The sequence below is a fragment of the Ailuropoda melanoleuca genome, chromosome 4, assembly GCF_002007445.2.
Source record: "Ailuropoda melanoleuca isolate Jingjing chromosome 4, ASM200744v2, whole genome shotgun sequence".
Taxonomy (NCBI): Eukaryota; Metazoa; Chordata; class Mammalia; order Carnivora; family Ursidae; genus Ailuropoda; species Ailuropoda melanoleuca.
Window position 1 is genome coordinate 79648636 of NC_048221.1, and position 18286 is coordinate 79666921.

Here is an 18286-nt window from a genome sequence, read left to right on the forward strand (position 1 = left end):
TTCCCTGTAGACGAATACACTGAATTTTAGTTTAATATTTCTGAAAACTGCAACGCAGATTATTTCAGGCAAAGCCCATGTCTTCATTTCAAAAGCAACAGAAAAGCAATTTTCCTGCTAGAAAACCGTCTGCAACCTTCTGTGGCTCACCTGTTGTGTGCCAGAAACATTCTTAGAAACGGAAGAAAGAAATACTTATTAAAATTTTAAAGGTACATATTTTATATGCTGGGTAGTGTTACTTCTGTTTAATTAACACAAAGTGACTTAACACCATTATGTTAGTAACACACTTTATTTTTGAAATTGCTCCCAAGCCTTATGTCACATTCGCAAAACAGGACACCTGCAAAATTGCCCTCCAATAATACTTTTGCAATTGTTAACATTAACTAGTGCTCTTTCTAAGGAGGAATGTGAAGGATTGCTAAAGTTCGTTGAAGACTACTAGGTTTTAAGATAATAAATAGGTAAATATTTACATAAATACCTCTTTACATAATAATATTTATATAAATTTCTATAATTTAAATAAGTATAAATATACAAATAAATAAAAACTCTATGGCCTTCAGTTACATACTTAGGCAGATAGAAACCTTAAAAACTGGGGCATAGGGGCGCCTGGCTGGCTCAGTCAGTAGAGCATGCAACTCTGGATCTCAGGGTTGTGAATTTGAGCCCCACATTGGGTGTAGAGATTTAAAAAAAAAAAAAAACCACACAAAACAAAACTGGGGCATGAAAGAAGTGACAACGAAAAACAGGTGACAGTTTACTGATGATACCTTACTAGCTTCAAAGAGTCTTCCTAGCTCCTGAGAAGCCTTGATTTCCTCTCAGGATGGCTGACTCAGTGACACCCCTCACTTTGTCCTTCTGTGTCTTGGTCGTGCCAGTGGTAGGCACGAGCCAGGCTTACGTGAACCTGCTTCTGTCAGACTGCAGTGCTCTGGCCAGACGGAGTTCTGCAGTAACCCCTACCCCCCAGGATGTGAGAGCTGCCCATGGAGGGACGGGCAAGTCGGGAGCCACGCCGGTGTCACCAGCTGACGCCCAGGGCTGAGGCGTGCCACCTGCATTTGTGAAAATGCCTTACTGACGCTCCTTTGTTATTAGAGAAATTAGAGAAATTCGGGATTGGCATATGGAGATCTTATTATAAGATCTCTCTGAGGCTTAATCCAATCTCTGAACAATTCTTCTGCCTCTTTGATAATTTTCATGAAAGATTTCAATCACCTACATTACAAATGAATTTTTTCAGTCTTTTTTTCCTTTTGAAGGTTGTTCAGATTTTAGGGTTATATACGAGTAACCCATTGAATAACCAAAGCCAATCTCTTATGGGCAGTAGTTAAATCACCTAGTATCAGTGTTAGTCAGAGAAGAATAGTGAGATAATCAGGTGCCTCTGTGTCCCTTTATTTGCATTTCTAATGCACCAGTAACAGGACTGTGGGGGACAGTGACTAATTATTCTTGACATGCTTCATCTTGAAAGTGTGAATAGTAGGCAAAAGGGACAGTTATCAGGGTGTCTAACGAGAATACTTGCACTGTCAGCGTGACATAATTGTGCTCCTGGAAAGCTCAGGGACGAAACGTAGGCCCAGGAAGAGCAGGTGTGCAGAACCGCGGAGTTGGTATTTCCGTGTGAGCTTTGTTGCTCGATTTATTATAGGTCCCAACCCTTCCATGCATTTAGGGAATGTGATAAAGTCTCCTGAAGACCCAACTGGCACCTTTCTTTCTTTTTTCACTTTCCTTTTTAAAAATGTGTATCTCTTTTTTTAAATCACATTTATTGCTGTTTTCTCTATTTTCAAAATAATGCATGATCATTATAGAAAAGTTAGCACAAAAAAACACCCAGAGAAAAATGAAAATCATCTGTAATTCCACTACCCATGACATAGCCAACATTTTAGCGTATGTTCTTTAGTATGTATTGTTCCAGTATTCTTATTCATTTTTATTCATATGTGAGATATTCCACATATGGCTCTGTAACTGGCTTCTTTTTTTCACTCACCAGTATGTCCTCTCACTTTACTCTTATTATTACCTGGCTTATTCTGTATTATTATTCTATATTGTAAGCTATTTTATTTATTCTTTATGGGGAAATGTCCTTTTTTATTTTTACTTTTTCCAATTTTTATTTAGATTCTAGTTAGTTAACATACAGTGCGATGTTGGTTTCATGAGTAGAATTCAGTGGTTCATCACTTACATACAACACCCAGCCCTCATCACAACAAGGGCCCTCCTTAATGCCCATCACCCATCTAGCCCATCCCCCCCAAACCCCTCCCTCCATCAACCCTCCGTTTGTTCCCTGTAGCTGTCTCTTATGGTTTGTTTCCCTCTCTCTCTCTCTTTTTCCACTTGCATATGTTCACCTGCTTTGTTTCTTAAATTCCACATATGAGTGAAATCATATGGTATTTGTCTTTCTCCAACTTATTTCGATTAGAATAATACACTCTAGTTCCATCCACATTGTTGCAAATGGCAAGAGTTCATTCTTCTTGATGGCTGAGTAATATCCCACTGTGTGTGTGTGTGTGTGTGTGTGTGTGTGTGTGTGTGTGTACACACATAACACATCTTTATCCATTCATGAGTTGATGGACATTTGGGCTCTTTCCATTGTTTGGCTATTGTTGGTAATGCTGCTATAAACATTGGGGTGCAGGTGTCCCTTAGAATCTGTATTTTTGTAGCCTTTGGGTAAATACCTAGTAGTGCAATTGCTGGGTAGTTCTATTTTTAGCTTTTCAAGAAATCTCCATACTGTTTTCCAGTGGCTGCACCAGTTTGCATTCCCACCAACAGTGTAAAAGGGTTCCCCTTTCTCCACACCCTCACCAACACCTGTTGTTTCCTATATTGTTAATTTTAGCCATCATGACAGGTGTGAGGTGGTATCTCATCATGGTTTGATTTCTATTTCCCTGATGATGAGTGATGGGGAGCATCTTCTCGTGTGTCTGTTAACCATCCGGATGTCTTTGGAAAAATGTCTATTCATATCTTCTATCGATTTCTTAAATGCATTATTTGGTTTTTAGATGCTGAGTTTGAGAAGTTCTTTATAGATTTTGGATACTAACCTTTTATCAGATATGTCATTTGCAAATATCTTCTCCCATTCCATAGGCTGCCTTTTAGTTTTGTTGGTTATTTACTTTGCTGTGCAGAAGCTTATTACTTTAATGAAGTCCCTATAGTTCATTTTTGCTTTTGTTTCCCTTGGCTCCAGTGACGTGTCTAGTAAGAAGTTGCTATGGCTGAGGTCGAGGAGGTTGCTGCCTCTGTTCTCCTCCAGGATTTTGATGGTTTCTTGCCTCACATTTAGGTCTTTCATCCATTTTGAATTTATTTTTGTGTATGGTGTAAGAAAGTGGTCCAGTTTCATTGTTCTGCATGTTGCTGTCCAGTTTTACCAATACCACATGTTGAAGATACTGTCTTTTTTCCATTGGATATTCTTTCCTGCTTTGTTGAAGATTACTTGAACATGGGGCGCCTGGGTGGCTCAGTCAGTTAAGCATCTAACTCTTGATTTTGGCTCAGATCATGATCTCAGGGCCATGAGTTCAAGCCCCGCTTCAGACTCTGTGCCAAGCACAGAGTCTGCTTGGGATTCTGTCTCCCTCATGTTTGCACATGCTCTCTCTCTCCCCTAAAAAAAAAAAAAATTAGTTGACCATATAGTCGTGGGTCCATTTCTGGGTTCTCTGTTCTGTTCTATCGATCTATGTCACAGTTTTTGTGCCAGTACCATATTGTCTTGATGACTACAGCTTTGCAATATAGCTCGAGGTTGGGAATTGTGATGCCTCTGGCTTTCCTTTTCTTTTTCAGCATTGCTTTGGCTATTCGGGGTCTTTTGTGGTTCCATACATAGTTTAGGATTATTTGTTCTAGCTCTGCAAAAAATGCCAGTGGTATTTTGATAGGGATTGCATTAAATGTGTAGATTGCTTTGGGTAGTAAAGACATTTTAACAATGTTTGTTCTCCCAATCCTTGAGCATGGAATGTTTTTTCTTTGTGTGTGTGTGTGTGTGTGTGTGTGTGTGTGTGTGTGTCTTCTCCGATTTCTTTCATCAGTGTTGTTTTCAGAGTACAGATCCTTGACTTCTTGGATTAGGTTTATTCATAGTTATCTTACAGATTTTGGTGTATTGTAGGCTATTTCAAATCTTTTTTGAAGATGGGGTATAAATCAAACATTCCTTCACTCTTCCAAGCTGTGAGCTACCTCCACAAAAAAAGAGAACACAAATCACACACAGGACTGGGCTCCTAAGCAAATGAAGTGTTCTGAATAGAACACTGTGAATTACAACTCTGGCATGAAGAATCATCTTTTATTAGGACAGCAGGACAGTCTTTGGCATTCTTATTTTCTGCTTAGGACCTGAAACTCTTTCCATTTTATTTTTCTTACTGACAAAGTTATAGGCAACTACCCTACAGATTTAACAAGTGTCTAAGGGGAAAATGGCGGGAGTATCCATGAATGTCCTTTATGTAGATGTTGACATTAACTTACATTGACCTGCCATCATTCATCAGTGTAGAACTTTAGCCACAACAGAAAACACACTGGTGTTTTTATGACATCAAGAAATTAGATGAAAACTAAAAAGTGCTCTCAAAATAACCCATTTTTTCCAACAATCTAAATATTTGGTGTTGGATAAACACAAAACAGTCCTCTTTTCTGTGTAGGAAATGTAATTTGTTATACCTGCTCTCAGTTTTCATGTCAGTTTTCTCTAGCATCTTCCCTCTAAACTTGTTATTAATGACTTAGAATCTGTGGGGATTTTCCTCCAAGCAAGAAATCTTTGGACGCTTAGTGTCTTTTATGGTTATCTGGTCTATTTCTCATCTTGGTGTTAAGCACATTTTCTCTTCTTTCATATCTAAACTTTTATCTCTCTGTCCTAATTGTTCCTGATAACTTTCAGTGATGCATCTTGGCCTTAATGTCCATGAGTCCCTTTGGACTTACAAAGAAATGAAGAGAGAAAGTTCAAACATCAATTTCTCTCCTTTCCCTGCCTGTCACTGTAGGGCCCATGTAATGGGCATGGAGATGCCTTGTCCTGTCCTTTGAACTTATTATGGAAATTTTCAAATTACACAGAAGTGAAGGAAATAGCATAACAGACTCTCTTTCACCCAGCTGCATCATTCTACAGATGTTACAAATCTTTCCCCCCTCATTTTTTTCTTTTACTTACTTTTTTGCTAGAATAATTTAAAGAAAATTTAAAACATCATGTCATTTGACCTATATATACTTCATTAAGCATTTCTAACTTAAAAAACATATTTTTATTTTATTATTTAATTGACGTATAGTTGATATACAATATTATGTTAGCTTCAGGTGTACAACGTAGTGATTTGACATTTATATACATTTTGAAACACTTACCATAAGTGCAATTATCATCTGTCACCATCCAAAGTTCTTAAAATATTGACTGTATTCCCTGATATACTTTTCATCCATAACTTACTTATTTCATAACCGTCAGGTTGTACTTCTTAAGCCCCTTTATCTGTTTTGCCCATTCCCCAAACCCCATCCCCTGTGCAACCTCCAATTTATTCTCTGTATTTATGAGTCTGTTTCTATTTTGTTTCATTCGTTCAATTGTTTTTTAGATTCCACATGTCAGTGAAATTTTATGGAATTTGTCATTGTCTGACTTACTTCACTTAGCATAATACTCTCTATATCCATCTATGTTGTTGCAAATGGCATGATTGCATGCTTTTTAATGGCTGAGTAATATTCCTCTGTGTGTGGGTGTGGGTGCGACCACATCTTCCTTGTCCATTCATCTAATGGATGAACACTTGGGTTGCTTCCATATCTTGGCTATTGTAAGAAATGCTGAAATAAATATATGGGTGCATAGATCTTTTGGAATTAGTGTTTTTGTTTCCTTTGGGTAAATACCCAGTCATGGAATTACTGGATCCTATAATATTTCTATTTTTAATTTTTGGGGAAACTCCATACTGTTTTCCACAGTGGCTGCACCAATTTATATTCCCAACAGTGCATGGGGGTTCCTTTTTCTCCATATCCTTGCCAACACTTGTTATTTCTTATGTGTTTGATAGTAGCCATTCTAACTGGTGTCAGGTAATATCTCATTGTGGTTTTAATTTGCACTTTTCTGATGATGAGTGATGTTGAACATCTCTTCATGTGTCTGTTTGCCATCTGTATGTCTTCTATAGAAAAATGTCTATTCAGGACCTCCACCCATTTTTTTAACGGGATTTTTTATGGTGTTGTGTAAGTTCTTTATATACTTTGCGTATTAGCCCCTTATCATATATATCATTTGCCAATATCTTCTCCCATTCACTAGGTTGCTTTTTTGTTTTGTTGATGGTTTCCTTTGCTGTGAAAAATCATCTTCTCCTTTTTTTTTTTTTTTTGGTTTGCCACTGATAAATTTGTGTGTGTGTGTGTGTGTGTGTGTGAAAAATCTTCTTATTTTAGTGTCCTGATAATTTATTTTTGCTTTTGTTTCTCTTGCCTGAGGTGACATATCCTTAAATATGTTGTTGAGGTCAATGTCCAAGAGATTGCTGCCCATGTTTTCTTTTATGACTTATGATTTCAAATCTCACATTTTGGTCTCTAATCTATTTGCATTTATTTTTGTGTATAGTGTAAGAAGGTGGTCTTGTGTCATTCTTTTGCATGTAGCCCTCCAGTTTCCTCAGCACCATTTGTTGAAAAGGCTATCTTTTACCAATTATAAATTCTTGCCTCCTTTGTTGTAAATTAATTGACCATATAGGCATGGATTTATTTCTTGGATCCCTATACTGTTCCATTCATTTTTATGTCTGTTTTTGTGCCAGTACCATACTGGTCTTCCCCCCGCCCACTGTTTCGATTACTCTAACTTTGTAGTGTGTCTTGAAATCTGGGATTGTGATAACCTCCTGCTTTGTTCTTTCTCAAGATTTCTTTGGCTATTCAAGGTCTTTTGAGGTTCCATGTAAATTTTAGGATTATTTGTTCTAGTTATGTGAAAAATGGCATTTTGGTAGGGATTGCTGTCAATCTTTAGAGTGCTTCGGGTGCTAGTGGACATTTTAACAATATTAATTCTTCTAACCCATGAGCATGGTAAATCTTTCCATTTGTTTGTGTCATCTTCAGTTTCTTTCATCCGTGTCTTAGCGGTTTTCGAGTATAGGACTTTAACCTCCTTGGTTAAGTTTAATTGTAGGTAACTTATTCTTTTTGGTACATTTATAAATGGGATTGCTTTTCTTAATTTCTCTTTTTGCTAATTTGTTATTGGTGTTTAGAAATGCAACAGATTTCTGTGTACTGATTTAATATCCTGCAACTTTACTGAACTCATTTATTAGTTCTAATAGTAAGGCCATATATGAAAAACCCACAACTAACATCATACTGAATGGTGAAAAACTGAAAGCTTTTCCTCTAAGATCAGAAACAAGACAAGGATGTATACTTTTCCACTTTTATTCAACATAGTACTGGAAGTCCTAGCTGCAGCAGTCAGACAAGAAAAAGAAAAAAAAGGCATCCAAATTGGTAAGGAAAAAGTAAAACTATCACTATTTGCATATGACATGATCTTGTGTATAGAAAACCCTGAAGACTCCACCAAAGGTTCCTGCATGTCTTCTCATGGCTTGATAGCTCATTTCTGTTTATCACTGAATGATACTCTATTGTCTGGACGTACCACTTTATTATTATTTTATTTATTTATTTTTTTACTTATTCACCTGCTGAAGAGCATCTTGATTGCTTCCAAGTTTTGCCAATTAGAATTAAATTGGCTGTAAACATCTGTGTGTAGGTTTTTGTGTTGAATTTATGCCTTGATTTTTTTTGTTACGTGTAGAGTCATGTATTCCATTGTATTTTTCAGTTGTTTTTTGTATATGTTGCTGATTTTGCACTTTATTTTTATGCTGTAGCTTAACTAAATTATCTTGTTTATAATTGTTTTTACATTGTTTTCTTTCGAATTTTCTAGATAGATGGTTGCATCATCTGCAAATAGGAATAGTTTTACCTCTTCCCTTCCAGCTCTTGGGTCTTTAATTTTAAAAATCTTACCTAATTGCACTTGTCAATACGTTCAATACAAGGTTAAATGGCAGTGGTAATAATCTCATTCCTGACTCACTAGTGATGACATTAAGTAGGAATTTGACTTTTGAGTTCACACATGTGAAAACACATCATGAATAAGCTACTGTTTCAGCACTTTCTGTTTCTAAAGGATAATGACACACAACATCTGGAGAGCCAGCTTGTGTATAGTTGTTCTTGAATGAATCTGGGTTTTTCAATGAGAGTCAAAGACTGCAGGGAATTATAAGTGTCTAAGAGATAAGTCTCCATTAAGTCCTACTTTAGTGAGTCCTAGTTGAGTGTTTTTTAATCACAAGTGAGTGTTAGATTTTTGTCAAATACTTTTTCAGTATCTGTGAAAATAACACAATTTTTCTTATGCATATTAATATGATAAATTGTATCATTTGAGTCCTTAATAATACAGCATCCTTGCATTCAGCCACAAAGTATTTTTTAATGTGTTACTGGATTTCCTTTGCTAGAATTTTACTTAACATATTAGGATAGGTATAATTTAGGAGATATTGGTCAGTTATGTTCTTTTGGTTAATTGCTTTTATTTACATAATGAAAGTTATTTCCTAATATACTAGAAAAGACCATCAAATAATCCATTAAATCCAGTACAATCTATTAAGTCCAGTAAATCCTGAAGTTCTAATGGTAACCTACTCTGCAGCAAAATTTCCCTCAGGTCTGTAGCTGGTCCTCATTTTTGTGCTTGTCCTTCTGCATCTTGGGTTATGAATTTGTATTTCTGAATGCAGATGCTCCTAAAGTGCCTTGGATTAATAGACGACATCCTTTCTCTCCCCACGGATGTGAGCTAGAGGCTTCAATTTCTAGTAAATACACTTCCAGCTGAAATTTTGTGTCATCTAAAGTTTTGCCTTCCACAGCAAAGAATATTACATTTGAAGCTTCTCATTAATATGATGGCAACGTCTTTCCCCTTTTCCTATACAAGACCTCTATATCCTGAGAACTGCAATCTTATGGTAGTGGCATTAATTTTATCTTATGGAGACATTCCAATCTGTTATAAATATTTCATTAATTTGTTTAAAGCATAATTGAGTAGACTTTGGTAGCTGTATGAGGCTTAGAAGAGAGGGCTCAAACATGCAAAGAAAAGTTCGTGGTTTTAATATAGATCTTATGTGTATTTTAAATTACTTTCTAATTTGTCCTGTTAGATGTATTTAATGAAAGTTAGACCAAGTCTATGCTTTTAATAAAACTCTGTATCAAAGCTTCATGACAACTAGATTTTTTTTTAATTTGTCTCTTACAGAGGGCATAAAGATAAGATATTTGTGGTTAAGTGTAACCCACACCATGTTGACAAACTGGTTACAGTTGGAATGAAGCACATCAAATTCTGGCAACAAGCAGGTACTGTTGTTTGGGTTTATCATTTATATGATTGAGAGCTTTTAAAAAAGAAATCTGTCTGAAAAAAATCCTGCCACCACTACCTAGCTGGTCCCTGCAATTTAAAATTAAAATGTGCCTGGAAGACATTCTCTTCCAAATTCACTTTGGGCTGCTTAATGTCCAAGTTGTAAAACTCAGAACACTCCGTATGACGCTATGCATGTTTATCAATATCTAGAAAGCTTTGGGAAATGTTCTGTGAAAATAATTATTTTTATATTTAATCATCTGTTCTGAAAGCTGTAATGATGTTGGACCACTGAACAGCAAATAAAATAATCACTTTTTTGGGTGGATAACATTTTCAGTATTTTGAGCGTTCTTTTATTAATTCATCACTGAATTTAAACGTGAATTAAACCCCAACACTATACACAATAGGTGATCCAAATAAATTTTTGTGCATTATAATATCGATGATGAGGGTGAGTGAATAAGCATATCAAAACCACGACAGCTTATTCTTCTCACTAATAAACCAGACCTATGATTGCAGTTGTGAATTCTTAGCTCTGGCTTAGGTACAACGCACGCGTGATTTTACATGGACAAAATGTAAATACGCAACTGTTCCAATGCCTTCTGCTTTCAAAGAAAAGATAGTGGCACCCAACGAGGTCTGGAGAGCCAGCCTATGCATAGTTTTCTGGAATAAGTCTGGGTTTGTCAGTGCCAGTCAGGAAGTACAGGAAAAATGTGAACATCTCAAGGGCAAATCTGATGTACCTTTTCCTATGTGGTGAATCATTTTCTCACCCTAAAATTCCTATGACAAAAGTCGAGGCAAAATATATGTCACATGTGTACATTTTTCATTACTGCTAGTGTTGTTCGCATTCTCTTTGTCAGGATTCGTGGAGACTTACCTAGCTACCCCAGGCACCGAGTCCCTCCTCCTCTCGCTGGCGCGGAACTGACCCTGAACCTCGGTTAGATGCAGGTCTTGTTGGACTGAGATGCGTAAGGGCAGCCTCTCTCCAACCAGAACCTAAGTTCAATGAATGAAGAAACTCCTTCTTGTCTTTATACCACAGCATCGACCTCTCTACTACCACAAAGGAGGGATTCAATAAACATTGAATTAGTGAATGTGTAAATGAGAAACCCTCATAGAATATTTTTGTTTATGATGTTTTCTGCCATCTTTATACATCTTTCCATATACGTATAATGTAGACACACTGGATTTTTTTCATTGAAGACAGTCATTCCAGATGCTCATACACGGTGTCAGTTTTTCAAAAAATAATAAATGCTCTTGGTCCACTTCAGGTGGGGGCTTCACCTCTAAAAGAGGAATTTTTGGAAGTGTTGGAAAATTGGAAACAATGATGTGTGTTTCTTATGGGCGAATGGAAGATCTAGTGTTCTCAGGAGCAGCTACTGGAGATATTTTTATTTGGAAAGATATTCTACTAATAAAGACAGTGAAAGCTCATGACGGGCCTGTGTTTGCTATGTATGCATTGGATAAGGTATGGTATATTTTCATCATTAGCTTTCTAAAATTATAAATTAGTCTGAGGAAGGCCACACCAGCAGGATGCTTTCTTGTCTCTAAAACCTGTCTGAATTGGAAAGTAGTTGTCATGAATGGAGAGGAGTACAAATATTCTTTTTTTTTTTAAAGATTTTATTTATTTATTTATTCGACAGAGATAGAGACAGCCAGCGAGAGAGGGAACACAAGCAGGGGGAGTGGGAGAGGAAGAAGCAGGCTCATAGCAGAGGAGCCTGATGTGGGGCTCGATCCTATAACGCCGGGATCACGCCCTGAGCCGAAGGCAGACGCTTAACCGCTGTGCCACCCAGGCGCCCCAGGAGTACAAATATTCTTAAAAAATCTTTCATTTATAATTATTTCTTTATGTGCAGTTTCTCCTTTCTGCATACTCGTTCCTCCTGGCTGTCACCCCTGAGAGCCCCTCAATAAGTGTTGGGATAATGTATACACCCAGTAGCAGATGAGTCCTGAGAAATATTTCAGCATTCTCTTCCTCCTTTGTACACAACAAGCAAAGACCTCAAAGTGTCCCAAGTGGTTGGATTATTGTCCCACTCATCAATTTGACCAGAAGTTTAGTTGATAACCAGTTTGTTCTGTGTAGGCTGGTTCAGGTTTAACAAGAGCATTAGAGTGAAGCCTTGGCTTGGTCTGTATTAGGGTTTTCCAGAGATACAGAACCCATAGGACATACATATATATACACATCTTCAAAAAAAAAAAAAGATTTATTATAAGGAATTGGTTCCTGCGGTTATGGAGGCTAAGAAGTCCCACTGTGTCCTCTGCAAGCCATAGTCCCTGGAAAGCTGGTGGTGTAACTGAGTGCAAGTCCAAAGGCCAGAGAACCAGGGATGCCCCTAGTGGGCGTCTCAGTCTGAGGACGGGAAAAGAGGAGATGCCCCAGCTCAATCAGGGAGACAGGGAAAACAGGGATGAACTCCTCCTTCCTCTGCCTTTTGTTCTCTTCAGGCATTCAAAGAATTGGATGATGCTCGCCCACGATGGGGAGGGCAATCTACTTTATTGAGTGCACCAATTCAAATACTCATCTCAACTGGAAATACCCTCACAGACACATACAGAAATGATGTTTAATCAGAGCACCTGTGACCGGTCAGATTGACACAAAATCAATCATCACACCTGCTGTATTTCCACTTAAGCTTATCTTTGTCCTGCTGTCTGTCTAGCTACCTTCCTTCCTTACAGTGTTTTGTTGTTGTTGTTGTTTGTTGTTTTTAGAGAAAGATCACACTTGTCAGTACTATTAAAATACCTTGCTCGACCACTTTGCCAAAAAAAATCCATTTTTTATTCTCTGCCAGCTTGCTGGTGGTACCAGTTTGTCTACTTTCTGACCTCCAAACAGTATAAGCCACCCAACACACCTAACCAAGCCAAGCCTCATTTTGCATTTCCCTGTTCCCAGGTAAATATGCCGATCCCAGTACCAAAGTAGGTTCTTGTTAGATGTGCAACTACAACAGTAGTTTTAGTGGTTAAGCTGTTTTTTACTGGAAAATTTGTTTTGGCTTATACTGTACATTAGACAAGATGAAAGTAGAAGGCAAAATCTGTGTAGGTCTCAAAGTTGATGTGCTATAACTTGTTTAAACTCTGTCATTGCTTAGTAAGTTAACCCGAAACATCATGGAAAATACCAGGATGTCACAATATAATTTGAATTTAATTTGGGGTTTGAGTCTCCCCTACAAATCTGTAATGAGAATACAGGTATTTAATGTAAAAAAACTTCAAAATATTATTTCCTTATGAACTTCATTGAAATAAAGGAAACTAAAAGTCTCCAAGAAAACAAATTACTTAGTATTTTCCATTTAAAACCGGTTTTTCCTAAGAGCAGCTGGTATGTATAATTTGCCAGAAAGGAAAACTAGTCAAGCCAAGAAATCATAAGCTTACAACAAGAATAAAGATCACTGTTCAGTAAAAACAACACAAACAACAAAAAACCCCCAATATGTTAAGCATTTTACTTTCCAGGTTTTAAAAAAAAAAAAAATTAATCTGGATTTAATTATTATGGGCATCAATGTTCATTGAACAAAGCAGGATAGTTGTGTTACATGAACTGCCGAAGTTCCTCTTAGAAGATAATGATGTTTTCTCCTGGAAGTAAATATCTAATTTGAACATATTTAATAATCATTTTTAATTGCGATGTTAATTCCAGTTCATACAGTAGGAATAGATGAGATACCAGAAACTCTACCAGGCTTTCCTGTTCCTTAGGCACCCACACTGAAGCAAGGGATGGGGCACAGAAGTGGCCATCTGGGACCTGTGGTGCCAAATACCAACCAAAGGTCTGAGGAAAGTGTGAGGCACATACATTGAGAATGTGCTTTATCTGCTAGAGAAGTAGGGGAGAGATGCTTCCAGGGAATATTATATTAATATGTGTTAACAGGTTTTTCAGTCTCCTATACTTAGGAAGAAAATACAGACAAATGCTTTTCCCAAGGGGCATCCCTTTAGAGGCCGGGTGGGCAACTTGTCATTTTCATGTATATTTCATTCTTCCCATGTGTGCCTTCACAGGGTTTTGTAACAGGTGGAAAGGATGGAATCGTGGAACTCTGGGATGATATGTTTGAAAGATGCTTGAAGACTTACGCCATTAAAAGAGCAGCATTGTCAACCAGCTCAAAAGGTGCTGCCCACAAATACGTCATCAGGATCTTTGTTTTCATAGGAATGGAAAAGATGATACCAAAATTCCTGGGCAGCCCTTACTAAATCGGTTCTCCTTCTTCTGCAGTTAGACCTCTTGGCCCTTGGTAGAAATATCAGGGATGATGCCTACTACCTAGTACTTTTGACTACAAAGATGGAATGATATGATTATCAGGCTTGTTGTTGTTGTTCTACTAAATGCAATATTGACAATATTAAGTACATCATTTCCCCCCTCAGGCTTGCTTTTGGAAGATAACCCTTCAATTCGTGCCATCACTTTGGGACATGGACATATCCTGGTGGGAACAAAAAACGGGGAGATCCTGGAAATTGATAAAAGTGGCCCAATGACACTGCTTGTTCAGGTACTGTGTCCATATTCTAATGCACGGTTCTCGTCAGAGTTGGGACTTGAGTGAGGCGAGGGGAGCACTTAGGGTGCAGTGTTCAAGTAGGGAGGCTGTCTCAGGGTCGTACAACTGCTGTGTTAATGACCTGTGCTATATAACAAATTGCCACAAATTTAGCAGCTTAAAACAATACACGTTTATTATCTTAAGATTTCTCTGGGTCAGGAGTCTGAGCATGGCTTAACTGCGTCCTCTGTGTCAAGTTTCATAAGGCTACAGGAAAGGCCAAGGCTGCAGTCTCATCGGAGGCTCACCTGAGGAAATATCTGCCTCCAAGATCACGCAGGTTGTTGGTAGAAATCACATCCTCGTGGTTGTAGGACTGACGGCTGTATTTCTTGCTGGCTGTTGGCAAAAGACTGTCTTTAGCTCCTAGAGGCTGCACACAGTTCCTTGCCACATGGGTTCCCCAACATGGCTGCTTGCTTCCTCGAAGCCACCGAGGGAAGGAGAAAAAAAAAAAAAACAGGCAGTACAGTCTTATGTGACAAAATCATACCATCAAATGCATCCGTCCCCTTGGCCCTATTTTATCGGTCGGCAGATAGTCACAGGTCGGGCTACACTCGAAAGGGGGTGATTACACAGGAGTGAAAACCAGGAGGATCATGGGGGTCACATCACGAACGTGCCCACCACAGTCTTCCCTCTGGCCACAGCTGTTACTCTCCCCACCATATGCAGAGTATACCCGCCCTCCAGGGTCCGCAAGAGTGTTATCCCGTTACAGTACCTGCTCAAAGTCCATAACCTCATTGTCTAAATCAAGTCCAGGTGTGGAGGAGGCTCTTTACGGATATTTCTTCTCACTCTGCCAATCTATAAAACTATCAGGACAAATTATTTTCTCTACACACACTAAATATACAAGTGTCTCCTTAGATTTTTTGCCTCATTCTAGACTCAGCCTTGCTGCATATAAACACATAACCCACTTCTTGCCCTCCCTGTCCCCTCAAGAATTATATTTAGGTAAAATCACATTAAAATAAACATCAACAGAATTCTCAAAGATCAGTCAAGTGATAAAATCTCACTTGGAGGGATTGTGTGGAGGTGACAGCCCTGCCCAATTTGGTGATGGACAGACCTTATTTATAGACAGATGAGGCTCAGGTTCGGGTGAGGGTGTACATTCAGAAGGTGGAGTGAAAAATACATGCACTGATTATATCAGGACTTCTCTGGGTCCGATGGTTCACCTCCTTCTCTTTCAAGCTTGCTATATTAGAGATGAACCCCAAAATCCCACGAGAGTGGCCCTTGGATTTGCTATATCTTGGGAATAGGTTTGCACATACACACCACGGTTCAGAACACTGTGAGGTTTAAAAAATGCATGTGCCCAAGCCCCACTCAGGATATCCTGAATAAGAATGTGTTTTTAAAAGAATTCTGCATTAAAAACAAAACATCATAAGCTCTCCAGCTGCTTGTGCCGGGCAGCCAGGGTTGAGAACATGCTGGAGGTGCTTCCGTGAGCTATGACTTCTTTGTTCTACAGCTGATCTTGATTTTGTTGTTTCCTTCCAAACAAATTTATTTTTCTCTCTGGCCATAACTTCTTATTTAATTTTATTGAAACGTGATTATTTCTTTCTAATCCCCAAATGTTTGAGACTTTAACTTGTTTGCATACATCCTATGGCTAAATATTTTTTCAGGTCCCTACTATAATATGATTTAAGCAATACTGTAAGATTTAAACTCTACATTTTTTAATTTTAAAAAACATTATAGTTGAGCTCATTTTGTTTAAATATGTTTTAAACTTGGAAATAAAGGCTTTTTGCCTTTCTGTGCTCTGTAATTCTGTTTTTTCCCATTTTTGTTTCTCTGGTTCTACTAATAAAAAGAGCCACAGGTACCGTTTATTGAGTGCCTACTATGTGTCAGGCAGTACTGCTGTACAACGTTTATTTCTCCACAACAGATTTGAAGTTGTTTTATAGATGAGGGACCCAAAGCCCAGTGAATTGCCCACAGCTCTATGCAAAGAGCTGCAGAGCTGGGATTCAAACCAAGGTTTGTCAGATACCAGAGCCTTTCCTCTCACCACACCAGGCTGTTCTCCAGATGTCTCTTAGCATGGAGACTGACAGACAGCCATGCAAAAAGCATGGCCCCCTGAGCTATGGGCAGGCAGTGGAGCTGGGGGAACCTTCAGGAAAAAATGTTGGGTTACCGCCATCTTGTCTCCTTAAACTTGTACCATTTTTTTCCTTTTCTGTCAACATTTCTCTTTCCTCTTCTTGTCTATCACTCATTTGCCATTTCCTCCTAAGCAGAACCAAGTAGTCCAATTCAGTCAGTGTTTGTTGGGCTCTTGCTGAGATCAGCCCTGTGCTACACGTTGTGCACAGTGGATAGGGTTTCCTGTCCTCTTGGGGCTCACGGTCTTGCTCTGAGAGAGGATGGACACAGAGGGAAAGTGAGGGAACAGGCAGCATGATTAAGATCATCCACTGTCCTGCTGTGTGAAGATATCAGAACTACTTTGCCAGTAGCATGGCGACTTGGTGTCACTTGGAATAGATTGCTTATTTTTTAGGAGAAGGAAGACTGGATTGGGGGAGGAGAGAAGTGACAGTAGATGAGTTTTTGAAATTCCCATTGTATATTCTTTGAATATAATCAACTCTCAGTTGTGCAGCTATTCACTCCCAGCTTTATGGGGGATCAGAAGGAAGATAAGATTCCAAGCCCATTCCTATACAAATCGAGGTTCCTCCAGCCTGCCTTGCTCACTGTCCATTCCTATGTTATACAGAAATTTAATCCCATTAGATAGGGAAATACCATGTTTAAGTGAATATATGAGGCAGTGGTTTAAAAGGGTCTCAGAGCTACGCAACCTTTTCCTCAAGCAAAATGTAAATGGGACTTGGTCTGGGGAGGGGCTCCAAGCGCAACCATCTGGGGGAAATTGGGTTTGACACCGACCCATCCTCAGACCTTCCCTTTGGGGTGAGAGGCTTCTGAAGGGAAGAAAACTAGAATACCGGGGACGTAGGGTACTCCAAATCCAATAAATTCAAAGACAATACACCCTTTGGCTCTTCTCAGATTTTTGAATGTCAGCCCTATTTGGAACTTTGTATCTTCTGCCAAATTATCGTTTTGCTCAAATAGTCTCCATGTTAAACCAGAATCATCCAGTTTCTCTTCAGAAAGCCACCTGTTCCCTGAAGCAGTCCAAGTATAAACACCTTTCAGTTGCTGTGTACGATCTTCCTTTTTGCTTTACCAAGCTAAGTCTTTTTATAAGTAGCCACTAAAAGCAGAAATTCAGTGAACAGTCTGGTCTGTTTTATTGTTCTTTGCACTAATTTATTCTTTATACTGCTTTATTGAGTGATAAATTATAGGAATCAGAGTCATTTTCTCCCTAATTGTTCTTTTTTTAAATACTTTTATGTCATTATTTCTAAGCCATTTAGGTGTGTTTGTGATAAGATATAGGTATATGGAATTGGCCCAATGCCTATTAAGCACATTTCAGTTTTCTAATATTCACTGGCTAGAAAAATGTGTGAACAAACACCGAACCTGAGTTATTCCCAAGACACTTGCTGTAAAAACTGAGCTCTCTATTTTTTTTATTTTTGTTTTGCCAAATGCTATGCATTCAAAGGACTAAAATTGAGTTAAATTAATAAGAATACTTCTGTCCAATCTTTAACTTATACAGTGTTATGTGTCACTTATATCTCAGTAAGACTGGAAGAAAAGAGAAATAAAACAACCAAATGCAATGTGTATGCCTTAATTTGATGCTGGATTTTTTTTTAAAAAGTAGTAAATTACTTTTTTTTGGAAAAAGAAAGAAAAGAATATTGCTGTCTAATCCCTCTGACAGAGATAGGTGGTACCCACATCTTTTGGAACACAGGTTTATTCATAAAGGTGTTTTGTGTCACGATCGAGCTGCTTTACAAGTGTATGTGTGCCTATGTATACCGTGTTAACTCGATATCAAGCAAGAGGATCAAATGAGGGTATTTACCCAGATGTTTCTAAAAGGAAAGATGTTTGGCATCATATAAACAAAGCT

At 38.2% G+C, this 18286-nt stretch overlaps 1 protein-coding gene across 5 annotated transcripts in view; it reads left to right on the forward strand.

Annotated features, from left to right (window-relative positions):
* Positions 1–18286, forward strand: part of EML6 (EMAP like 6) — a 278507-nt gene that overhangs the window by 186046 nt on the left and 74175 nt on the right. For all 5 annotated transcript variants that reach the window (XM_034659141.1, XM_019792847.2, XM_034659142.1 and 2 more), the window contains 4 exons: positions 9473–9573; positions 10888–11090; positions 13685–13796; positions 14060–14187. In XM_034659141.1, the coding sequence (XP_034515032.1) occupies positions 9473–9573; positions 10888–11090; positions 13685–13796; positions 14060–14187 (544 nt within the window). The remainder of the gene's footprint in view (positions 1–9472; positions 9574–10887; positions 11091–13684; positions 13797–14059; positions 14188–18286) is intronic.